Raw genomic sequence first — 26519 nt, forward strand, 5'->3', positions numbered from 1 at the left:
CAATTTGACCCGGAAGGACGACAGGAGGGTTAAAGCCGCATGATGTCTCCTCTCACCTCACCTGTCTGTCTGTGTTTGCCGGGCGGCTCCTTTCAGCCAATCAGCCGCAGGAGCGCAGCGGGGCGCGGCTCTGACTGGAGAAGGTGTGAGCGCACTGATTTCTGGGAAGATCAACAATGTCGCAGCATCTCAAAACCATGCTCCAACCGCACAAGATCATACAGTAGGACAGGACTCAAGGATTTATTATTATAAGCCTGAAGGATTTAAATTTGGCTGACTTCTCTCACACTGCTGTGACAAAATGGTGAGTATCCGAGCTCCATGTCGGCAATAAAACGTGCACTGAACTAGTTAATTACTATCATCTAAATCCTTTGTCAAGAAAATAATCATGATTATTATTATACTTATTTATTCCCACACATGAAGTTGGCTACTTCCTTGAGCAGAGGTCATGCCATTGATACTTTTGTTATTCCATTCAGGATATTTGCATGTATAATGCATGGAAAATAAACATCATTTGTCAGATTTATCACATTTCATTATAAAATGAGTGGAAATCCTAGAAAAGGATTTTTGCAATTCAACAACCATGTGGATGTCAGGCAGGCAAATGGATGCAAATCTCCAGCTGTGGTTTGTTTTCAGTAGTTCAAATTTTCTTCTCATGATTTAAACAATATCATTTTGATGAATTTGGAATTTCACACAAAATATTCAAATAGCTTGTAAGTATTTGGATGCAAATGATTCAGCATACACTTATAGTGTTATAGTTGTGCTCCACATGTCCTGCTGAGTCTTGTTGCAGGAAGAAACAGTGCTGCTTGCTGCTGCTGCTGCACCTTGGGGCAAAGAGCTCTCATTAATTGCCCTTACACAACACTCACATTGAATTTATGGTTATTGCACTCAAAGGTGATATACATGTGCTATGCTTCCCTGATGATGTTCATTCACATTTCTAGTTGTGAAATCTAATTGCTGTGTGGTTTCACTGTGATTGCAAGCAGCTCTAGGACTATTATTACTGTCTGTGTGTGTGTGTGTGTGTGTGTGTGTGTTGGTTTTGCACATGCAAATCTCAGTGATTGCTTCATTTCATGTCTGTACTTGGTTTGCACTGTAGACAAGCTACATATTAACCACATTTATGTGGTGTTATCCAACTTTATTAACACAAGATTTTATAATTTTAGAACACTTGACACCCTCCAAGTTGTATTATTACTATTTAAATCTCTTTCTTTTATTTGTAAACCTTATTATTATTGTTTTGGAATTTGATTTGACTCCACCTGGGTTTTTGTTTGTTTGTTGTTTTTAAAAAAATTTTTTTATCGCTTTTATTTTTCTGCTATCATTCTGTTCTTTCGTGTTCATTTGAAGCATAAATTAACACGTATCTTCTTTATTTTTGTATGTGAACGAAAGGGGGAAAAAACAATAAAGAGAAGCTGGAAAAAAAATAAAAAATTCAAAACTTCCTTTTGGGTTAAGAAAATAAAAGGTAATGTGAGATGTGTCCAAAATGATGAGAGCAATGTGGGTAACACATTTCCTGAACTAAGGCTTGCTAAAAATTAGGGCTACTACAGAGCCCACATTTCATGTCTGTACTTGGTTTGCACTGTAGACAAGCTACATATTAACCACATTTATGTGGTGTTATCAAACTTTAATAACACAAGATGTTCCTCCTGATTGGTTGTTTTATCTGGAACACAGCAAGACAAAAATGGCAGAACTTTCCCAAGTCAGTGTTTTATGCTCTTTCTCTCACTTTCTGCCCTCTCTAGATGCGCTTCCTGTTGCTGTTCAGCCGTCAGGGCAAGTTGCGACTGCAGAAATGGTTCACACCAGTAACTGACCGGGAGAAGAAGAAGGTGATCCGGGACATGATGATGTTAGTGTTGGCCCGTCAACCACGTTCCTGCAATTTCCTTCACTGGAGGGACCTCAAGATCGTCTACAAGAGGTGACAGCACCACACAGCTGCTTTTTATTCACGTTATAATTCAAATTTTCACTGTTTTGCCATGAGCAAAGAGTCCTTTCTTGGCAGGTAAAGATTTGGGTGTTGAGGACAAATCACTGTTGGCTGCTTAATGATTAACTTGTGTGTCCTCTTTGCGTTTGCTTCAAAAACACACAGAAAACAGACACACCCCTTCTCAACAATGGGTTAACAATCCCTGGAAGGAGTAAAGGTCTAGTTAAACACACAGAGTGTGACCTGAGGCCATGATAGTGATGGTGCTGCACACTTCTCATTCTTTTCCTCCACTCAAAGTAACAGCCTGATAATAAAAGTAGAGTTCGTGGGAGTGGACGAAATAACAGAAACATCTCACAATATAACGTTTTCTAGCACAATGACAAATAAAAAAAAATGAATGCTGCAAGCAGTGATACACATGCTCTCACAACCCGACAGGGTTCTGGTGCTTTACCGTGAACACTGGACACTGCATGTGCAATTATGCTCAAATTTCCTGCGAGAAATACGTTGCACTGGAAATTATGTATTGCACAGATTTACCACCATCTGTTCCCACTGTGTGACACACAAGAACACACACTGATTATATACACTACCGGTCAAAAGTTTTAGAACACCCCAATTTTACCAGTTTTTTATTGAAATTCAAGCAGTTCAAGTAAAATGAACAGCTTGAAAGGGTACAAAGGTAAGTGGTGAACTGCCAGAGGTAAATAAAAAAAGGTAAGCTTAACCAAAACTGAAAAATAATGTACATTTATGAATTATACAAGTAGGCCTTTTTTCAGGGAACAAGAAATGGATTAACAACTTAACTCTATGGAGTCTTGGGCAAAATGTTATTTTGAATCTTTTTTTTAACTTTCAAAACACTATCATGCTCAATAAAGAATTTTAAATGTTGCTAATGTGCATTAATTTTAGAGTACACTGAGACATTAAACTGCATCATTTTCAATTAAATTCTGGAAAAGTTGGTGTGTTCTAAAACTTTTGACCAGTAGTGTAAGTCGTTGTATATCATGTAAAAGGTGGTGCTATGGTGATGACTCATTATCGTTGTGTAGATGTTTTTAGCATCACATTAGTCAGAGGGTTATACCAACAACATTTAAAACCAAACCTTATCGGAGTTTGCATAAAATACATGAAAATCACATAAAAAATTCAAAACTTAATGAAACATTTGCAGTTAGAAAAAATAAAATTCACCCTGAGAGTTAAGATAAATACCTTTTACACAATATGGCAGCCATTTATGGACTATTATACCAAATAAAATCCCATGAAAAAATTAACAACTGTAAATTTTAGAACACTTGACACCCTCCCAGTTTATTATTACTATTTAAATCTCTTTCTTTTATTTGTAAACCTTATTATTATTGTTTTGGAGTTTGATTTGACTCCACCTGGGTTTTTGTTTGTTTGTTGTTCTTTTTTTTTAAATTGCTTTTATTTTTCTACTATCATCCTGTTCTTTCGTGTTGATTTGAAGCATAAATTAACATGTATCTTCTATATTTTTGTATGTGAACGAAAGGGGAAAAAAACAATAAAGAGAAGCTGAAAAAAAAAAAATTCAAAACTTCCTTTTGGGTTAAGAAAATAAAAGGTAATGTGAGATGTGTCCAAAATGATGAGAGCAATGTGGGTAACAAATTTCCTGAACTAAGGCCTACTAAAAATTATACTTAATATATACTTAATACTAAACACACATCAACTCAGTGGTTGTATATTCTCTGATTGTTTAAAGGTTTTGATGTGCATGTAAAGTTTCATTAGTTTGCAACACCCAATCCTAATGGCAGCATCAGAACGAAAAAATCACAAGTCTGAAGATGATTGAAGTTTCTTGATTTTAAATTCTTTGTAAAGTCCTCAAATGCATTAGTTTAAAGAAAATGAATGGCTGCTTTTCTTTCAGGCATTGGAAACTGCAGATAGTAGTCTGATAGTAAGCTCTTTTGTGACTCAAGGCTAAGCACTTTACAGGCTCTCTTGAGGAACCTGATGTTTAAATTGATGTCTCGACTTGATGAGTCACAAAACTGTATTATAATGATGCTCACAAGCCCCAGGTGCAGCTCGGTCAGATATCAATCATCATATCATATCATCATATCTGTGGAAACATTGGTATGGGTGCCTTTTAAAACTCTCATGAATAAGAGTATGTTTGTATGTGTTTATGTATCTGTTGTTTTTTTTGTTTTTACCTTTTTATGTTGTATGTCTTGCTATTGGGAGCCCATAATAAAGTTTATATATATATATATATATATATATATATATATATATATACTGGTCAAAAGTTTTAGAACACACCAACTTTTCCAGAATTTAATTGAAAATTATGCAGTTTAATGTCTCAGTGTACTGTACTGTACTGTAAGTTAATGCACATTTGCAACATTTAAAATTCTTTATTGAGCATGATAGTGTTTTGAAAGTAAAAAAAAGATTCAAAATCACATTTTATGTTGGACTAAAGGACTAAAAAAAGACACAAAATGACAAAAAAGACACCAAAAGACACAAAATGACTAAAAAAAGACACAAAGTGACCAAAAAAAGACACAAAATGACTTACAAAGACATGAAAAGAATTAAAAAATGGACAAAATAGCCCAAGACTCCATAGAGTTAAGTTGTTAACCCATTTCTTGTTCCCTGAAAAAGGCCTACTTGTATAATTCTGAAATGTACATTATCTTTCAGTTTTGGTTAAGCTTACCTTTTTTTATTTACCTCTGGCAGTTCACCACTTACCTTTGTACCCTTTCAAGCTGTTCATTTGACTTGAACTGCTTGAATTTCAATAAAAAACTGGAAAAATTGGAGTGTTCTAAAACTTTTGACCGGTAGTGTGTGTGTATATATATATATATATGTATATATATATATATATATATATATATATATATATATATTTATATATAATAGGAGCTTTAAGATGAAAGTAATGATCCCAATGAACTTTATTCAAACTGTGGTGTGTGTTTAGGGCGCTAAAGAGCCAGTGGAGCAGACATTTTGGAGGAGTTAGATGATTTTTGTGAGCTTTCCAGTATATTAAGCACCCTCAAAAATGTAATTGCGCACATTGAATAATAATAACCTCAACAAAAACAATAGTTCCTTGGACCTTAAGTACAAGGTCTTCATAAAGTTAGTGCAATACACAGGACAGTCATGCTTTGCAATAGCATTGGTTATTGCAACTTTTAAATTAACCTTGTTTTTTCATTTGTTTGCAAAGTGTTTCTGTTATTTTGACCACCCCCAGAATACATACAGGGAAATGTATCATTATATAACAAACATTTATTTGCTTCTCTTTTCTTCTCTTTGAAATCCATTTAATGCAAGGACTTCTATACAGGCATACATATGGTACATGTTCTCCTGCTGTCAGATGTCCTTGTAATATTTCCTCATGTTTCTTTACAACATTGAGTCACTGCTGTAACATTTGACCTTCTTCCTTTTCAAATGCAGGTATGCCAGCCTGTACTTCTGTGCTGGCCTGGAGAACCAGGATAATGAGCTGCTGACCCTTGAAGTGTTGCACAGATACGTCGAGTTGTTGGATAAATACTTTGGCAGCGTGAGTAGAGCTGAACATCAAGGCCATGCAGAAGTGAAGGAGATATCAAATCAAATGTCATTATATAGTTCACTATACAGCGAAATTGAAAGTGCCACTGAATAAGGTGCATAGTTATGATAGTCAGGCGGCTTAGGACCAGATTTGAGATCAAAAGCACCAAATTTTTTCCACATGCTCTCTATGACCATTATAGGTTTCAATTTTTGGTAGGATCCACTTCATCAAGATTGTGGATCGGAGGTGGCACCCATATAAAATCTATGAGAACCAGTATATCTTCCAAGCCACTTAAAATGTCAATCTTGGTGTCAAAAAATACATTTTCTGGGCCAAGGAATCATTTAAAGCTATTGAGAATATTACTAGATGATTATTTGATCAAATATATATATATATATATATATATATATATATATATGTTCATTTTCACCATGTTTTTATGTAATTTTAAGGTTCCTAAGCGGTCAGACATGTATTGATATAGGTCATATAAAGTGCATGTATTCTGCAAAATGAATAAATATACATATATAAAATCTATGAGAACCAGTATATCTTCCAAGCCACTTAAAAGGTCAATCTTGGTGTCAAAATATACAGTTTCTGGGTCAAGGAATCATTTAAAGCCCTTGAGAATATCAGTAGGTTATTACTTTTGCCAACAATACTTTATTTGGTTCATTTTGACAATATATGACCATATCTACACCATTGTACATTATGCACAACATATTTTTGCAACGCACATCGCAAGCATTCCAGCAGACAACAAGGTAAGTAACGCTTGTCCTTCACTATTAATGGAGCCAACTTTGTGCATGCTACCAGAAAGGCTGAGGCAATTAACTGACAACTAATAGAACCTTTCGATGGAATCTTTGTCACTAGGGCAACGACTTGGCCCGAGCAAACTTTTGGTGGGTCAGCTGGTACGTATCTGTGAACAAACGTCAAACATCAAGAGCTAGTACAACTCGGTCTGATTGTATTGTTATTATGTTGTTGTTGATATTAATGTTTGCTAGTAGTTAGCTCATGACAATCATAACACAAAACAACATGAGTAAAAACATTTAAAAAATACCGAGCTAAACAAGGACAAAAACAAGAACAAGGACATGTGATGTAACAAATAAGTATAAAAATAAATAAATGGCTACTGAAAATGCTATCATTTATAGATGAGGTAGATTGAATGTTTTGCACATATCAATTGTATTGCACATGTCCATTTTAGTGCACCTTATTGCAAATTAATTTATCCTGTGTGGGTGTTGAGAGTTCTGTACATGCACATGCTCATAGTCCTCAGGAAGAATCTTATCTAATCTTAGTAAGTTTTCAACCAATTAATTTAATAAAGATGACCTACTTTTGTCTTGTATTTTACCCTGTCTCATACTTTCATAAATGTAATGAATTCCAGATAAGATCTGCTTCATGAAGGATCATTTCATCAAAATTAATATGATTTCAGAGACTGGAATAAACATAATTTGGTAACACTCTACAATAACCATCTAAGTGATGTTTATAGATGGTTTATAAACCAATTATTAACCAATTACAAAATTCTATACATATTTTAATCTTTAAATGTTTTCAAATAATTTCTTAAAGGTATAAGAATAATTTTGTAATCATCAACATACTTAATATGGTGTTAAAAATGTTCAAATGAGTGCAAAACTATTAATAAACTAATAATTATAATGTAATTGTTTGTTTATGGTAAAGTAACTATCAACTTACATTAATATACCATCTATTTGGCCATCTATTTTATAAATTATAGTTCAACATTAATACATTTTCTATTTACCATTCTTAATGGCCTATATAAGGCTTATAAATGATGATTAAACATTAATAAACTATCTGTTTACCATTTATAAATGATGGTTATTGTAAAGTGTTACCCATAATTTATGTATTTTACTCACAAAGGTGCCTTACAACTGACCCAAAAAGCTTCATCACTTCACAGTTTGATACTAAAATGACAAACATACTGTATATTGTGAAACAGCAATTCCAAAAATCAAGTCTGTGCTCCCGTTCTTTGTGTATGAGGACATTGTGATGTTGAAACAGGAAAGGGATAAACCCAAAGACTGTGTCACGTTTGTCAATGTATGCTGTTGTAGATGACAAAGAAGATGACGTTTACTGAGTGCATTAGCTGATGTTTTACATACGTTTTTGCATTTGGCTAAAGATTGTGGTGGTCGGACTCTAACATAAGAGTCCTTTACAACAGATTCTTTGTCTCCCTGACACAAAGGGGGTAATAAAATACAAAATAAACAGCTATATTGTTGTACTAAAGATTGTATTGGCCCGTATTGGAATTTCACAGTCGGTGTATCCCTTATTGGATCAGCTGTGTCAATACAAAGGAAAAGGAACAGAAAACAATGAAGTTCCTGTTTTATCAGTACTTAATGCAGAGGTGTCAAACTCTGGCCCGTGGGCCAAATTTGGCCCACAGTATAATTATATTTGGCCCGCGAGGAAATACCAGATGACAACCAGAGCTGGCCCGCCTGTATTATACAGCGCAAATAATACTACAAATCCCAGAATGCTCTGCTGGTGTTTTGGCTTGAACACAGTAGATCAGTGTCTAGCAAACTGAGCAACAATTAAAGTTGTCTTTATGCACTTTTTCTTGCTAGTCCAAGGCTTGAATGGTTGCACATTCATTGAATGATATTATTATAAGTCATTTGTTTATTATTGCTATTTTATTCTTACATTTATTTTTAGCCTGTGGAAAAAGATTACAGTTAAATTTAAATTTAAATTTAAAGAAGGCCGCATATAAAATATAGGGACATACGATTTTTATTTAAATTTTATTTAAGAAATGAATGCCATTGATGTGTTTGTTTGTTTTATTTGATATTCGATTTTGCATGTTTGCAATATTAAGTTATATCAAGCTTTGCTTGTTCCATTTCGTTGGAACTTGTTTAGGTCAATTTTTTCGATAAATATCAATGTTGGCCCGCGACTTTGTCCAAGTTTTAAATTTTGGCCCACTGTGTATTTGAGTTTGACACCCCTGACTTAATGTCTACAGTTGTACAGTTCTAAGGTTATAGAATCTGAAATACACTGACTCTTGTGCAACACTACACTGACTAGAGTTCAGCAAAAATCCCTTTATTTCCTCTTGGATCTGCTCACAGATATAGTATGCCACTGTGCTCTTCACCAGTCTGACTCCCCCTGGTGTCCAGAAGGTGCATCTGCTCCAGAAACACAACCTTCCTGCCTGTTTTGATTTACAAAACAGGGCGAGGGCCACGCCATCTTATTTACACAGACTTAAACAATGAAACTGAAGCTGTGAATGGAGAAGACGTGAAGGGGAGAAGTATGTAGGTAGTAGGTTTAGAATTAGAGTAGAATTAATAGTTATCTTAAACATCTTGTCTGTTTTTAAATCGTTTCTTTCATTTCTTTCTTCCATCAACTTGCCATTTCTTTATAACATTCAATTAGGGACCGGTCATCCATAGTAGTACAGCAGAAAGGTTGTTTGTCATCTTCCCTCATGGGTGAAATTACCTTCCATACCATTGATCAAGGCATGGGAGCATTAGGAGCCAGTGGGCCCCTGGGCATTGACATGCAGAATGACCCCCAGCCTCTCCTACAGAGCAGCAGGACACACACACTTAGCTCTTTTTATTGTTATTGTTTTGTGTCTCTCTTTCATCATTTTGTGTCTCATAGTTGTAATTTGGTCTCTCTTTGTAGTTGTTTTATGTCTCATGGTCGCCCTCTTTGAATTTTTTGTGTCACTTTACCATAATTTGCTCTTTCTTTGTACTTGTTTGTAAAAATTGTCTCTGTTGTTGTGTTTGTCTGTTGTTTTGTATATCTTTGACGTTATTTTGTGTCTTTGACGTTATCTTGTGTCACTTTGTAGTCATTTTGTGTCTCTTTGACGTTATTTTGTGTCTCTTTGACGTTGTTTTGTGTCACTTTGTAGTCATTTTGTGTCTCTTTGACGTTGTTTTGTGTCTCTTTATAGTCATTTTGTGTCTTTTTGACGTTATTTTGTGTCTCTTTGTACTCATTTTGTGTCTCTTTGACGTTATTTTGTGTCTCTTTGTAGTGATTTTGTGTCTCTTTGGCCTTATTTTGTGTCACTTTATAGTCATTTTGTGTCTTTTTCACATTGTTTTGTGTCTCTTTATAGTCATTTTGTGTCTCTTTGACGTTGTTTTGTGTCTCTTTATAGTCATTTTGTGTCTCTTTGACGTTGTTTTGTGTCTCTTTATAGTCATTTTGTGTCTTTTTGACGTTATTTTGTGTCACTTTGTAGTCATTTTGTGTCTCTTTGTAGTCATTTTGTGTCTCTTTAACGTTGTTTTGTGTCTCTTTATAGTCTTTTTGATGTTATTTTGTGTCTCTTTGATGTTATTTTGTGTCACTTTGTAGTCATTTTGTGTCTCTTTGTAGTCATTTTGTGTCTCTTTGACGTTATTTTGTGTCTCTTTATAGTCATTTTGTGTCTCTTTGACGTTATTTTGTGTCTCTTTGACATTATTTTGTGTCTCTTTGACGTTATTTTGTGTCACATTGTAGTCATTTTGTGTCTCTTTGACATTATTTTGTGTCACATTATAGTCATTTTGTGTCTTTTTGATGTTATTTTGTGTCACATTGTAGTCATTTTGTGTCTCTTTAACATTATTTTGTATCTCTTTGTAGTCATTTTGTGTCTCTTTGACGTTATTTTGTGTCTCTTTGTAGTCATTTTGTGTCTCTTTGATGTTATTTTGTGTCTCTTTGTAGTCATTTTGTGTCTCTTTGACGTTGTTTTGTGTCTCTTTGTAGTCATTTTGTGTCTCTTTGACGTTATTTTGTATCTCTTTGTAGTCATTTTGTGTCTCTTTGACGTTATTTTGTGTTACTTAGTAACTATTTAGTTTTTTTGTGTGGTTATTTTGTCTGTAGTTGTTTTCCCTCTGTTTTGCAGCTGTTTTGCATCTCTTTATAACTGTTTTGGTCACTTTGTAGTCTTTTTGTATCTCTAGGCATCTTATGTTTCATTGTGAGTCTCTTCTTGGCCTCTACGTGTCTCTTTGAGTGACATTTTTTAGGTGAAAGAATGGCCCGTTCAATAATCCATCCACTGATTAACTGTTATGAATCTCTAGTCTAATGCGTGTTATTGTCTTCCAGGTGTGTGAGCTGGACATAATTTTCAACTTTGAGAAGGCTTACTTCATCCTGGATGAATTCCTGATGGGAGGAGAAGTTCTAGAAACATCCAAAGTGGCTGTGGGAGTATCCATGGAGGAGGCTGACACACTGCAAGAGGTACTTTAAGGTTAACAGACTCTTAAAGTGAATGTAGGTTTTTTTCTTATTACTCATGTGAATTGTGCTTTTATATGTGTGCTCTTATCACAGACGATGGAGGAATACATGAGCAGACCTGCCTACTGAGCCAAGACTTGAAGCCAAAGGTTGTTTACGCCTCAACATTTTTATTTAGTGAGTAATAATGATTCAGTTGGCATAATGCCGTGGTCCTACAATAACCACAATACTGGAGATGTTTTTAAGAATTGTGATTATGTTTGTAAGTGCCTTTTAAGCCTCATATTTATTCATCTCAGGGTTTTATAACAGCATATATAACTGATGAGAGACTTTTTTTCTGCTTAGCAAAATACATTTTTCATATTTACATGTGTTTTTGTAATCTTGATTGTAATACATGTCAGGCAAGACACATTTACATTAAAACTTTAAACTGATTGTGTGATGGTGAGTAAATGAAGAAACACGACACAGTAAGGAAAAAATAAAGTCAATGCTTTATTAACCAGTTATGTCACATATGACCACATTTAAGAAAGAATTACAAAAAAAACAAAAGAACACAAGTGAATCTAGAGGATCCAACACTGATTCTGGTTGTGTGTGTGCATTGAAAGGCTGGTGAGTCACATGTACTGGTTGTTAAGTGTTGTTGAGCAACAAACTCATTTAAAAAAAGCATCAAATTAATGTCTGAACACTCTCTGCTAATAAATATTAACTTTTGTAAACTGACAGATTAACTAAAGTTGACTGCATGTTTTTATTTATTCTTCAAAATACTTCATTTTCACTCTCTCCCTCCACCAAAACAATAGATATATGTATATATATATATACAGAGTATGTATATCCGTCTATAACGTTCTTTATATTCATTGGGCAGGTTTGGCATCAGTATCACTTTCCTCAGTTTCTGGGTTCAGATAGCTCAGCAATTTCATCACTGCTTCATTATCAAAGCCTTGCATTTGCGTTTCACCGCCCCTCTCATCATCCTCAGACTGTCTCTTCTCATCTGGGCTTTTATCTGAGTCCATTTGATCAAAATAAGCCTGTATCGCCTGTTCAAAAGAGCCCGTGGCTCCCTGTCCAACATCGTCCCGCTTTTGGCTGGCTTTGTTGTTCCTGTACACGGGCTTCGGATACCGTGCCAGCATCTGAGCTGCTAAATACGCTGCCAGTTCATCCTCGTCCACGGTGTCGTCATAGTCCTTTAATGTGCTGGGAAGGCGCCGATGCGTGGGTGCGGATTCCCCGGAACGCCCCGGAGGCTGAGTGTGAAGTCGTGACAGCGAGCTTTTGTACTGTTTCTGCTTCCTGACAGGAGCTCGATCCTCAGCGCCTCCCAACCCCAGGATGTTTAGTATCTCTTCTGTCCTCAGCTCTTCTGGGCTCTTTTGTCTGTCAGGAAAGCGTCTGTTGTAGAATTTCATTTCAGGAACCTTGCTGTGTGTCTTCTTTGGGGATAACTGAGAGAGCTTGTTTTCGGCTCTGGCTAATTCGTTGCTCTTTCGTGACTTGTCCTGATTCGTGGTTTCTCCCGTTTTGAGCATGTCCACCAGGTCTTCAGGTGGGATCTGGTATTTTTGGGAGATCTGGATGAGCTGGTAGATGGCCCGGGGGTCTATGTTGTCTCTGTACTGAGTCTGAGCCACTCTCCTCTCTTCCCTCTCTTTCTCCTCTTCTTCTATCTCTCGTTTCTGCTCTTCTTCTTCTGTTTTCTCAAGCACTTTCAGAAGGTAATAATCTACCAAGTTAGCAACATCATCTGGATCTTTTGACCTCTTGACTGGGTAGCTTTCATCATCTTCCTCTTCGTCATCCCCGTCAGCTTCTTCGTCATTATCATCGACATAATCGAGCCCTCTGTCATGTTTGTTGTCCCCCTCCTCCTCCTCTTCCTCCTCCTCTCCCTCCTCTTGTAGCGGACCCCAGTCTGCGAGATCCCCGCCTACGTCATCATACGCCACGTTCCTCACATTAAACATGTCCCCATCTTCCTCATCGCCATCCTCCTCCATGTCTTCCTCCTCATCCTGCCGTTTGTGCATGGGCTTCATGCTCGTCAGCTTGTCCAGTTCGTCGAACACAGACTGCAGCGTGGCCAGGTTCTGAGGCGTGTACTTCTCCTCCACGTTCTCGTTGGTGCGTTTAAAAGGGCTCTCGTGCTCCAGGTCTGACCCCTCTTCATCCTCATCCCCCTCACCCTCTTCCTCATCTTCAAACATAAGCGGCAGCTTCTTGTGAGGCTTGATGCTGCTGCGTTGCTTCTGCTGCACCCTGGGATAGTTCATGTTTGCTCCTTCCACGCTGGGGCGAAGTGAAGCAGGCTTGGAGGCCTTTTCTGTCTGTTGGAGGGTGCTGAGCACAGCCTGGAGGAGCTCTTCACTCTTATCCTTCTCTCCTTCCTCCTCCTCCTCCTCCTCCTCTTCCTCATCTTTGCTCTGCACAGGGTTAGAAGCCAGTCTCAGCATGGCACGCAGCTTCTCAGCATCATCCATGTGGCTGGCATCGAACCCTGCAGCGAGAGGGACGTGCTGCTGCTGCTGGGACTCCGTGCCGGTTCTTGAACGAAGGCTCTCGATGTACTCCAAAGCTTTGAGCATGTCAGCATTAGGAGCCTGGAGGACATCTCCTCTCTGGGAGTCTGGCTCACTTCCTCTCAGTCTGTGCTCTCTGAGAGAAGCCCCGTGGACGCCAGAGGAGCCAAAGAAGAGGAGGGTTAAGAGGAGGTTGGCGAAACAGAGGAGGAAAGGTTTGCAGGTTGTGGAGGTCTCTGGGAGTGACGGCATGGTGACGCCTGCCAAGGAAAGACAAAGAGACGCATGTCAGCGCTGACCTTTACACATCAGGCTAACAGGTTCGCAACGGTTACCGCTCTGGCATTTCTAAAATGTCTTCTGCTCTTATCATCACTTTAAATGTCTGATCTGATGGGAGCATCGCAGACATGGAGACATTTATATTGATTTAGACATTTAGAGACGTTTGATCTGGTGTAGACGCACATCAGAACATCCAGTTAAGTTCAAATAAACCCCGTTTTGGTCAAATTTATGCCACGTTACATAAATACTTGGCAATAGTCCAGTATGTAAATTTATAGTCAAAGGAATTTAATCATAAGCAAATCAGATATCAAGATATCGTGACACACAGTTACGATATAAATCAGCAAAACGACCTAAAAATGTTTATTGTAGGCCTACTGTTTATATTTTTGGCACAATGTTTTAAAGCCAATGGCAGAACTGCATTTTGGAAATATTTACATTTAGGCTTTACATTTTAACAACCCTTTTTTTTTTTTTTTTTAAATAACCAGAAAACATGCTATATCGTGATTTACATATGATTATTGAGATATGCAGCCCTACGTTAGACTTACATTAACATATATATGTATATTTATTTATTTATTTATTCATTTATTTAATTAGATAGATAGATAGATAGATAGATAGATAGATAGATAGATAGATAGATAGATAGATAGATAGATATTGATCATGTTTTTGTGGTTTTTTTGTTTGCATCAAAGAAAAAAAAAGAAAAAAACGATTGCTGAGAAGCAACTGGTGGTCAATCTTCTATCAGTATTTAGAAGAAATGATAAGAATTGTTGATATAATAATAATAAAGGGTAATTGACGGACTCTTCAGTGTAAATATAACACAGTGTTTGTTTCATTGCCGCTGACTGCTGTTTGATGATCACTCTGGACTCCTGCCGCCTGTTTGCCAGCAGCAGTAACAGCAGCGGCATTCAGCTCCCGTGCAAATCTCATTAGTCGTTAAATTGCTGCTCTCAGTGAGTCACGGCCCCGTTGTCAAGGTAACCCGGTAAGACTGATGTGAACCTCTGCTTCAACCACCGAAAAACTCCAATTATCACCGTTTATCAAGCTTTAACCCAAACTGAACATTGTTTTATGGAAACAAACTGCAGAACCCTGCGAATGCTCTTGTGCATGTAATGAATATTGCATTAAATATGTTTTTAATGCAAATCCACGCAAAAAATAAGACTTATGTTCATTAAAAAAAACAAAAAAAAAATGATGCATGTGATATGCATAAATGATGCATATCACACACTTAAAGCGACGGTGCATAAGCAATTGCATTGTTTTTTCCCCTTTTACTTTTTCTCCGTTTTTCCTGCCTGGATTTGAATTGCAGAACTTCACGTAGTTATACATTCATATTTTTTTTTTTTACACTTCACCGAAAAATGGCAATAATACGCGCGCAAAAAATAATAAAAATCAGCATAATATGAAACGAAATGAGAACAAAGAAACAGCGGGCAACACAACACAACACAAGCTCAGCAGCTGTCGGTGCATCAGGTTGGCAAACAGATACTGAAAACAAGCTCAAACTAAAAGAACAAACTCTCTTTTTTAAAAATATGGCGTGATAGAAAACACTCTGACAGTGGTATAATGTGGCTCATGCAGTTAATAACAACCAAACCTTACCTTTAGTAATTAGTTTGTGTCGAGGCTCGTCAGTGAGCTGAGCATGTCTCGGTCTCTTGGTGTGAGTCTGCTTTCAGCACCGCGGACAGCTCCTCATGCTATTAGAGCAACCACCTGACTAGTGCGTCACAGAGCGAGGAGATGTACGCAACACACGCGCACATATACATAACACACACACACACACACACACACACACGCACACACTCACTCACGCGCGCAGTTCACTTGAGTCAGCCAAACAAAACTGCTTCTCTCTTTGAATATGAACTGAAAGTATTCTGACCCAGTACATCTCATACGCATAATGGCTTTTGTCGCAGCTTATGATGAAATGAATAAATTCATAATGGGGCTATATTTAGGAGCATTGACTGAAGGGATGATAAGACTGTCCTGTCTCGGCTGTGCGCAATAATGGGAGCTATAATAGGATTCATAAACGTGTTCATAGTGGCGAAGATCATCCTGCTTTTCCAATAAAGATACTTTAACGTATTCACATTTTAATTGGTTTTTCTTTGCAAAATTGGTAAATAAATGGTGTTTCATTGCAGATAAAGGCTCAATATTTTTTTGTATAATAGTCATTATCATTATTTTATGAATGTATTTATTTTTTGATTACTTTCTTCATTGACTGAGGCTCAAAGTATTGTTCCTCTCTGTAGTAGCGCTGCTGTCATTGACTGCTGTTGTGTCTCTGCTGCAGCACCGAGGGACAGAGACAGTTAAAGTCCACCGATGACTCACATACGGTCTCCGCCAAAGCCCGAGACGGGCGGGGTGACAGAGAGACTGCAGAGGGGTGTGTGTGTGAGTGTGTGTGTGTGTGTGTGTGTGTGTGTAAGAGAGAGAAAGACAGACAGTATTTTTTGTCGTCAGCCAGCCTGCACTGTGGTCTCTATTTTTGGCTGCCTGTCAAATATTGTCTAGTACAGATCTGTGTGTGTGTGTGTGTGTGTGTGTGTGTGTGTGTGTGTGTGTGTGTTGCTCACAGATTCATTCATAAAACCTCCTTCTTGCTGTGTTTGAGTTGCTCAGGCTATCCTCCACTGACCTGCTTGTCTTCTATTTAGTAAGTATTTAGTAGTACTATTTCTGTTGCTTTGTCATACTTGCAGTTTATATAAATAGTTTTCTGAAAATTACTTCTGCAGCTATTTATTTTTAAATTCTGAACTGTTGAAATACAACTGAATCTGAGAGAAGAAAAGTATGTGGGGTCAAAATTTCTGGTTTGGATTATTAAGAAGAGAATTTAAGCTTTCATACGATGTTATTTATGGCACCAGACCCAATAGAATCATTCTTGTGCTTTGAAAACCACTGCATTTATAGAGTGGATAAAAAAGAGGGATGAGTCATACACGGACATCCTTTCAAACTCATTAAGGAACCTAAAGGCTTAGCCCAGTCGCATTCACAGCTATATGGATTCATCAAATGTTTGAATGTCTTTTATTCTGAAGGGCTGCAGTGACAGAAGCCTTTGTAATGTTGACATACCAGACATTTAGAGAGCAGGAGAGCAAAAGAAACCAGGACAAAAGAGCTGATTTTAATCTTACGTTTCCTTCAGCCTAATTACATTTTCCCTCATGACTAACACAAATACACATGCATACACAGCCAGTGCCAGTTTTGTACTGATAAAGCCTGAGCTGTCTGGCTAATTGCTTGTGGTTGTGCCTGTGGCAGGATTACTGGTAAACAGAAACCAATTACAGCTCAGTTCCACCCCCATTTCCACTGCCTGTCCACTAAAAAAAACACAAGGTTTTTCTGAGGTCAAATGAGAAGTTTCTTACAGGCAATTAGCAGTTTTCCCCATTTTGCACAGCAGTGTGGTGTGACCGTTTGGGGTCACATTTTTCAGATTATTTGAAACTTTTTTTTTTAGCACAGGAACTGGAACATTTACTTTCACCTTGGGTTACAGTCTCGTTATACAGAATATGAAGGGGCTGGTGTGATAAAGACTGATTTAAGTTTATTTTGCACTGGAAACCATATTACAGAAGTTCTAGAAGTATGTATTTAAAGGTACCGAATGTCATATGTAGCACCTTTAATTTGACAGAACTATCCCAACTCAAGGTCCACTCACCAGCTTTTTCTGGGGCATTCAACTACAGTCGGACAAAGACCTTGTAATGTGGTTGAAAGCTGTGGAGAAAGCCAGTAAGTGGACCTTTAATGCTTAACTTTTAAGCCAACAGAGATGAGAAAAGTGCAATGGGAGAACAGTTGCTCAGCTTGCATTACCTTGCATTGCATTGCCGATTGATTGCAACTCCATCCAAAGTTGAAGATCTTTTGCTACTGAAAGCTCTGGAAAAATACAAACAAGTGGGCCAAGAGTGTGGTTGTAATGTCGTAAGTTTTTTTTAAATTATTGTAGAAAATGTCTAATAATGGTTGGACAAAATCAGTAACTACTTTGCTTTTTGGACAGTTTCATTTTCTGGGGTTATGGATGTTTCTTCTGATGGTGCAATAGTTGTAAAAGTAATTATAATTGGTAAATTTCTACATGATACGATCATGGACTAGAGACATGATTCCCTGGATTTTAGTAAAGAAGCAATTTGTTAAGCATTTGATTTACACGTCAGGTGTTTTAGGTAAAGAGGTGGTTCTAACATGGGAAGCTGTAAAAAATTTATAAAAACAGAATGCAATAATTTGCAAATATTTCTAGATTCAAATGAATACAGTAAAAATACATTTTATTTTTATATTAATATATCTGATGCTCAAACTGGGAAATTTTTGTTTCTTGTAAAAAACAAAACTAAAAGAACTGACTCATTCTGAATTTGATGCATTCTGTTTATAGTTATGTTTTACAGTGTGATTTTTTTTTTTAATGGGAAAAAGTTAAAGTTACTTACAAAAGAAAATATTTACATTTGAATCAAATTTCTGCTAAATACTTATTGAAGCCACTTATTGCTTTTATTTAAGGTTGTGTATAAAAGTAGTGTAGAAATCAGTGATATCAAGTCGCAGTTTGCAACCAACTCCTCTGCTCACCCCTTGGTTTCCAAACATGTACTAGAAATTATGATGAGCTTTAAGTAACATAAAAACACAAAAGGGCCTCTCTAGAATTTGTGTTTGGTCTTGAAACTTGGAGGATGAATACCTCTCTTTGTACATATGAAGGGCTCACAATTATGAATATTATAATATTACATTTTCTGCCAATAGAATCCCATAAATCCTACATGTTGGTCCCTGAAGTCACCAAAACTTCTAAATTTCTAAAAGAAAAAGTTGTGTTTATGTAGGACCCTTAACCCTTTGATGCACAACATGGGTCACAAATGACTCATTCATCCAAATTTGATTTAAAATCAAATGACCTAATACTATAATAATAGTAATTTGTTTCAAATAGTTACTTTAGCAGTAAGAGGGGCCAAACACTCATATATTTAATATATTTAACATGTGTATGTATCATTTTGTCACACATACATTGTATCTGGAAGGTATTCACAGCGCTTCACTTTTTCCAATTTTTTTTATGTTTGAGCCTTATTCCAAAATTGATTAAATTAATTTTTCTTTAAAATTACACACAAAAAACCATAATGAAAATTTTGACCCATGTTGTGCATTAGAAGCGTAGTGGTACAAAAAAAGGGTTTTTATTCAAAAAGTAAGAAATAAAAACGAAAATTAGGATGTATGATGATCAAAAACAAGTTGATTGAGGAAAACCTGGAATACTGAATGATGAAATTAATTCATTGCAAAGATTTAGAAAATAAAAACTCAGTCAGGTCACTTTAGACCCATGTTGTGCACCAAAGGGTTAACCCTCTATGGTACAGTGTTGCCCTCAGGCAACATACCCATTTTTGGCCTGTCAAATTTCTACAATGCATGATTTTGAATGATGCGATACCATAAAAAGAGAGAAGAGTATAGGGAACCAATAGCAATGCTTTAATATGTCACATGACCTCCAGGAGGCCATATTGAAACCCTATTTTGCAGACTTTTCCAAATTAAACAGCTTTGCCATTTTGCGCCACAAAAAATCACTCAAAACGAGAAAAAAAAAACATAATTTCCTGGAAAAAATATATATTCCTACTGATAGGTGAATAAACCTTCATTTTTGATAGTTTCATACACTTAGACTGTTCAAGCCATTCATTTCAATGGATCGTTGGTTCAATGGTGCAATGTTTCCTACTGGCAACATTCAGACAAGAAACCGGTTAAAAACGTTCCTTTTATAATGTTTTTAAATTTGAAATGCTATGTATTGTACCCTGTTGAAGCTACTGAATCTTTTACACATGTTTATTAAATAAATGATGTTAAAATTCATTTTAAAAACTTGTTTTTTGTTGTACAATGTTGCCTATGAGCAACAAACCCCAAAAACTTTAAAAAATAATAACAATTATAACATTTCTTCAGATTATATTTATTTAGTCTATTTTAAGACAAAAAAACACTCCAAATATTTTCTTCCTAACTGGCATCATAATGCATACCATACAGGGTTAATGCTCGTTGTAAGAAGCTGACTGAGAAAATGTGTTTTCAGAGACTTTAAAACACTTAAAATGTGGTGTGTGTCATTTTTAAATGAACACAACTGACACACAAACACTCACCTCGGCTGGTTGAGGGCATCATCTCCTCTCCCCTCTTTACCTTTTCTTTGTGTGTGTTTGTCCCCTTGCGACAGAGCGGCTGCTCCCCATTCATTACCTCTGGGCTAGACAGCCAATAATTCTGCTCTTTAACTCGGGTTGTCAGAAGCTTGGCAGGCACAATGAAGAGAGAGAGAGGAAGAGGGAGAGGTTGTGAATGGGTCTACAGGGTTTGACGTCAGACCGCTTTCTCTGGTCGATTATGTGTGTGCGTGTGTTGGGGAATAGGTGTGATGCATCAATTTTTTGCTCTTTTGTGAAATGTGAGATGTGGCACCAGAGTCTCTCCAAGGCATTTATAGCACACCAGGGCAGATATACAAATTGTTCCCCGCCACATTTGTCACCCTTCCCTGAAATGACGACAACAATGAAATCATGCAGTTCACAAAACTGTGTGCATCTGTCTGTGAGGTTTGCACTTGACTACAGCAGACCGACTGTGACTCAGTTGCAGAGGGACGGGGATCAAAGCAAGAACACAAAGAGCCCGACGTTTATTTAATATCGTTTTTGTGAGACAAGCAGAGAAGATCCATTTTCATGCTGTGTTTGTTGTTCGGCTGCAGGTAAAAATGATTTGTGTTTCTACGGGAGCATGAGTCACACGGTTTACTGACGCTTTGTGAGGAGAATACAGCAGAAACAATCAGACCACTTTGGTTGTTTATGAAAATCAAAATTAAATTGGCAGGAACTTTAACACGTACGGTTAATTAAAACAGGAACTTCATGATGTAGGAGGGGATTTGAACATAAGTGAGATCTATATCTCTACAAAGATAATATTGTTTTAACAAGACAAAGACAAGATCTTTGTTCTTATTTGATATTAGAACAGAGGCAGAACAGAACTTTTATTTGCTTTACATTTTATTGTATTATCTTTTAGTTCTTCCCTATGACATTTCTATTTCACAGTATTGCTTTTTTCAGGAGGGCAAGGTCACACATCTGGGAAATGAACAATGGAGGATATTTGCCTCCCATTCCCTTCAATTCTATGCAACTGAAGTGGTGAATAAAACATTCACTTTCAGTGTCAAAGCAAATTTGCATCCCTGCATCGCATGGAGCTCAACAAGTCAGCCTGACGAGGTCGCAGCATCAACCGATAGCAAAAAAGTGTGTGTGGTTGTCCCCACTTTGCTGTCTAACTCTGTGTGTGTGTGTCACTGACCACATTCAGCATGAATCTGGCTTGCAGATGTGTGAGCGTACCCCTCTCCTTTCAGCCACTGCTTGTCCCCTAGCTTCTCTCTCTAAAACATCCAGGGTATACGCCCAGTGAGGAACTTTCATAGGAATGAATGGGGTACTATCTATTAATATGTGCATTCTTTCTGATGGCCAGCAGGGGCTCCTTCTCCTGCAGGCATTTGTGTGTCAGACATAGACTGTCACAGTGATGTCACCCATTGGTTTGTGGCCCGTTGGAAGCATCGAGTTCAGCGTTACACTCGTCGCCATCTTGTTTCCGATACGGGGAGCAGACCATATCTGGACTGTGGAGGAGGAGAGGGATCTGATCACTGACTACAGCCTCTCTACACCTCAACCTGACTGATGTCATGTTAGCTTTAACTGGAGCATTAACTGGGATGTTAGTTTTGGCTAGCAAAAAACAAAAACAAAATGTACGTTACTGACCTCAGAAAACTGAGCAGCGACTCCTTGGAGTGTCTGTTAGTCCAACCAAACGCTGAACAAGACATTTTTACTGAACAAAACGTTCAAATAAACTGTCATTAAGTGAAAATACAGTGAAAGGGTCAAAGTTATGAGACCAAATCGGTAAACGTCCTTTTTTATATCTATATAACGTTATATATAACTTTATTGACATGTTGCCGTGGATACGCATTGTTCTGCTTCTCTCCTGGTGACGGCTCGCCCTGTTAGTGATCTGTCAATCAAAGGTAGCCACGCCCCAAATCATACGATTCTTTATCTTCTATTTTCTTCTAAATGGAGCCATTATTAGAACTACTGACATCAAATTGTCTTGAAGAAGATTTTTGACTAGCAATTATGACCACAGTGTTGTCCTGAAAAAAAATTCTGAGGTAATAAATCAAGTGAGAAGTTTTCAAATTTTGCACTGAAATGAATGGACAGATTATTTTTTGCAGCCAAATTTAGCGCCCCCTGCTGGAATTTTCGGTAGAATGCATCTTAAGGCACTTCCTGGTTGGCCTCCATGCTCAGACCCGGAGGTTGCCACCTGGTGTCAGAGGGTGTGGCTGGCTTTTCGCTAGCTCATCAAGACTGGTCAAGACTCCACTCTGTTGCAAGATAAATCAGTCCTGTTCGGTAGAGCTGACCACCCTTATCCCTTGTGTTTTTTTTCTCCACGTGCCTTGTGTGGATTTTTTTACACACTTGCTGTGCGGCTTTCCGTTTGGTTAGTCGGAATCATTGTGAAAGTGAAATTGATACTTTTGATTCATTTTGTATTTAGTCTGATTTGCTTTCACAGTGCATAAATGTAAGTGGGCCAAATAATAAAAAAAAGATTTGCAGAGGGGCGTGTACAAAGATGGAGGGCTGGAAATATACTCCCAGTATTATTTATGGGTTGGAAAGTTGGCAGTGAAAAATGTAAACGTGGAAATAAACAAAGCAACATTGAGCCGAACGCACCATGAAATATTGCTGTCAAAGTTTTTTTCACCTTGACTGCACTGATCTATCGTGTGCACGAATCCTTCATCCTCCCGTTGATTTTTAATCTTGTGGACTTTCTTCAGCATCTCCTGTTTGTGTTCTTCGGCCCAGATGTCGAGCAAACATCACACTTCAGAAGAAGTTTGAGTCAGTCTTCTCCCAGTCCTGTTGCATCTGTCGCTCAGTGTACATCTCATAAAACGCCCGCGCAGGTAGTCCATAATCTGTGTTTTGGTCCATTTCCTGCGATTGGGTGGGATTATGTAGTATCTGATCAGATTACTATTTTTGTATGTTGGGATTAAGAATGATTGATTTGTTTATGTCATAGTGTGAGAAACCAAATGTGGGTTTCTGTCCTTAGTGGAGAGGGGCCTCTCCTAGGATGTCCAGAACAACGGACCAAGCCAGTTCCCAGGGTGGTGCAAAAAGTAAGGGAGTTTAAGTTTAGGAAGCCATTAAATAGAAAATGTTTGGAATGTGGAAAATAAACAAGTAAGGTTAGAACAAAGGATAAAAGATTAACAGCTTGCCGATCACGAGAGCATGCATATGGGCATTTTATAAGGACCGGGCACACCGGTAGAGAGGAGAGAGACCCTGGGCTTGACCAGGACGGACCCCTTCAGAAACAGCCTTTGATATTGGACCAATAAGGTCTCCTTCGCTGTATTTAGCCAGTGTATTTGATATCTGAAAATAAAGAAAACAAACAAACATTTTAAATCTTCTAGAATCTCCCATATTCAGCTTTATACTTCACATTAACTCATTAAATCACTAAGTGACACATACTCAACACCCTGGCATGGTGGTCATGTGACATTGATAAGAAGTGACTTCTCCAAAATTTGGCTGTGACTGGAAACAGAAATGTGAAAAAGTAGCTAATTTCAAAAATCTTATTTTTGTTACGGGGCTAAGTTTAAACCCATTTAACAATTCTGATCCGTTAATAGGGTGTCCTGTATTGCATTTAACTTATTCTGAGCATATTTCTTGAACAAATTAAAGTCTTAATTTTGATATATGTTATGGAGATGAAAAAGAAAAGGGCAAATTTGTGTCTCTGTAAGCAGAAAATGTGTCTAGTTTTTTTCTATTTTAAAATAAAAAATATCATAATCATAAATACCATAAATGCCCATTGTAACATATATATCACATCACAGATCTTTGACATTTAGGGATAGTTTTTTTTTTAAACATCAGAAATGTGTTCAATGTGGTCCACTTATAGAACACATCCTTTAAGGATAACTGGGTCTGGGTTCTTATGGGTTAATTCATTTTTCTCACTCAGAGAGGTAGTAAATTTATACTACAATTCCGTTGACACTAGAGACCCCCTCTCGCTGGTGGTCTTGGACTGGTTGTTTTAGTCGCACCAGCGTACAATTGGAGCATTCATAATCAACCAAACAAACCGTAACAAGGATTAAACCAACAGACATGATTGAAACTGACTAAAGTTTGGGTTGTGAAAGTGCCCTTAAAAACCTAGAAGACTCAGGGCTTTTGAAAAGTCATTGGGCGCTGCTGGGGTCCTAGTAGCCCTGCTTGAGTCATTGGTTTCATCCAGCTGTGATCAGTGTTATAATTCTATCGTGCTGCAACTAAAGATGACTTTCTGTGAAGTTCTACAACTGTACGGAACAAAATGTCTCATGGTTTCTATAAGTCAATGTTCCCTTTTGTTCACCACCTACTCATTTGTGTCTATTCTCGGACACTTTTTATCTGCGGTGTCACAACACATCATACAGTAACTCAGCTTTACCACAGTAACCATACAGTGGTGCATGATATTTCCTCTCTCTTTTGTCTCTCTTGCCTAAGGCAGCTGATGAGACCCAGAAAAAGACGGAAGATTAAAAAAAACAGATGAAGAAAAGTTGTCTGAAGGGATTAGAAAGAGGGGAGCACATTTTCTTTCTCTCTTGGTTTCACAGACCTCTGTATCTTAACATATTAGCATCTATTCTCATATTATTGCTGCCAGGTTACTGTTAGGTTCACTGCATTTGCTTTGAGGAACATCTAAAAAAATCCTCCACAGTCGGTTGCTTATGAAATGCAGTACAGCCTCATACTGTCTTTTCATGATCCTGGGCTTTGATGTTGCTGTTTTTGAATAAAACCTCTGCTTCATTCCTCCTTCTTAAAGTCACAGAGCAGATGTTGTTGGCACGTAAGGGAATATTTGTTTACCTCCTCCTGAACGACAAAAATAAACCCGCCCCTCCCTCCTCTGCTACCCCACTGGCATCTCTGAGAAACAGCCTCTCTCTGCAGCAACACATCACAAAACAGCAAGGATACTTGTAAAGGAGCAGGAGGCTAAATGGGAGGTTTCCGAAATAAACCATATTGCATTATTATTTAAAATTCATAAAGGAGATAGGGAGGAGAGGGTGAGCCCTGGTGTCAGGGAGGATAGTTGACTGTTGACTGTCAAAGCCCCAGTTTGAGCTCTCTTTCTCTGCTTCATGGTCGACTGACAGGGAATCCAGCCTCCTCCTCAGGGCCAGAGTGGATACAATTAGAAAAACAACAGGGGAAGCCACTGTGTACATTGTGCCACTAGAAAAACATCTGAAACTGTGACACAAATCAGGGAATGTGTGGCATAAACAGATGCTTTAAAAGGCTTGTGCACAATTTGATGATGCAGATCTCTGCAGGATAATCTGAGGTCAGCATTCATGAAGGAGTACAATTCACACGTTAAAGAAAAAAATGTATACAGTAACAGTTCCCTGTTGGAACACTGGATCATCTTAACCCTCTGGAGTCCATCTATTTATTGAAAATATCCTGTTTTATATACAGTAATCACTTTATTTATATATGATATGTAGACAAGCTGAGAAAGCCAGTTGAAAGTGCAATTATAGGAGTTTTCACAGTGTGCCATTTATGTTTCTAGACCATTTTTAAAATGTGAATTTTCTTTCTACAATGAAAACTATTACTATTTTTAATTTACATGCAAATAGACTGTTTTGTAGTTTTATTATTTATTCATTTGTCTGCTGTTTTTGTGTGTATAAATGGTAAAACAAATGGTACATTACCATAATCTGTGTCTTTGGTTTGTATTTTCGGTTCCTGACAGTTTTATACTTTGGCAATTAAAATAAAATGAAAAATCTGACTGGTAGCCAAGTTTGTGTGGAGAAAAAGGAGCCATGCATGTGATGTAAGGACAGACTGATAGATGCTAAACAGAGACAGAAATGAATGCATAGGAAGTTGACAAATTTGAACCAAAATCTCCTGGACTTCAGAGGTTTAATGTTGTGCATGAGGATTTATGGATAAGGAAGTACATAAACAAATATATCAAATGTATTTTCAGAAGACCACATTAAGAAGTAGATGTTCGGAGCTCATTTGTGCATCTCATACTTTGTGGGCTGCTGTAAATCCTCTGCAGATGCTTACATTAAGCTTAACATTAAGTGTTTTGACTTTGTGCTTTATCCAACAGAAATTGCCACCACAACACCATATAATAATCTATGGTGTTATTTAGTATCAGAGTAAGAATTCTGTAAGAATAGCTTTTTTCTGTGATGGGATGCTGAGCACTTGTGTTCTAGAAACTGCTGACAAACAATCTACCCCCAGCGGCCACTTTATTAGCTATCCAGATGTACCTAATGAAGTGGCACTCAGTGTGGTCTTCTGCTGCTGTAGCCCATCTGCTT

The 26519-nt window shown here is 37.4% G+C and overlaps 2 protein-coding genes across 3 annotated transcripts; one reads left to right on the forward strand and one right to left on the reverse strand.

The window, feature by feature from the left end:
* The first annotated feature begins 93 nt into the window (after window positions 1-93).
* On the forward strand, window positions 94-11452 carry ap1s3a (adaptor related protein complex 1 subunit sigma 3a). Of its 2 annotated transcripts, XM_059331231.1 has the most exons (5): window positions 94-307; window positions 1806-1984; window positions 5513-5621; window positions 10827-10964; window positions 11058-11452. In XM_059331231.1, the coding sequence occupies exons 1-5, from the start codon at window positions 305-307 to the stop codon at window positions 11091-11093; spliced, it is 465 nt and encodes a 154-aa protein (XP_059187214.1). In that variant the 5' UTR covers window positions 94-304; the 3' UTR covers window positions 11094-11452. The 2 variants fall into 2 exon arrangements, with proteins under 2 accessions (XP_059187214.1, XP_059187215.1); XM_059331232.1 differs by lacking the exon at window positions 94-307 and having other exon boundaries at window positions 1791-1984.
* A 165-nt stretch (window positions 11453-11617) lies between these two features.
* On the reverse strand, window positions 11618-20142 carry scg2a (secretogranin II a). Its single transcript, XM_059331229.1, has 3 exons — window positions 20101-20142; window positions 17726-17791; window positions 11618-13773 (listed from the first exon to the last, which is right to left on the reverse strand). Exons 1-3 carry the CDS (start codon window positions 20120-20122, stop codon window positions 11846-11848), a joined length of 2016 nt encoding a protein of 671 aa, XP_059187212.1. The 5' UTR covers window positions 20123-20142; the 3' UTR covers window positions 11618-11845.
* Window positions 20143-26519: the final 6377 nt, after the last annotated feature.

This window comes from Centropristis striata, chromosome 4 (genome assembly GCF_030273125.1).
Source record: "Centropristis striata isolate RG_2023a ecotype Rhode Island chromosome 4, C.striata_1.0, whole genome shotgun sequence".
NCBI lineage: Eukaryota > Metazoa > Chordata > Actinopteri > Perciformes > Serranidae > Centropristis > Centropristis striata.

Excerpts from the sequence above, each read along its gene's own strand:
- scg2a (XM_059331229.1), bottom strand. The coding sequence starts at position 20,122 with ATGATGCCCTCAACCAGCCGAG. Across the intron at positions 17,792-20,100 it reads GATGCCCTCAACCAGCCGAG|AGCTTTCAGTAGCAAAAGAT; the intron begins GTGAGTGTTTGT and ends GTATTTTTCCAG. Across the intron at positions 13,774-17,725 it reads AATCGGCAATGCAATGCAAG|GCGTCACCATGCCGTCACTC; the intron begins GTAATGCAAGCT and ends TTTCCTTGGCAG.
- ap1s3a (XM_059331231.1), top strand. Across the intron at positions 5,622-10,826 it reads TGGATAAATACTTTGGCAGC|GTGTGTGAGCTGGACATAAT; the intron begins GTGAGTAGAGCT and ends ATTGTCTTCCAG. Across the intron at positions 10,965-11,057 it reads AGGCTGACACACTGCAAGAG|ACGATGGAGGAATACATGAG; the intron begins GTACTTTAAGGT and ends CTCTTATCACAG.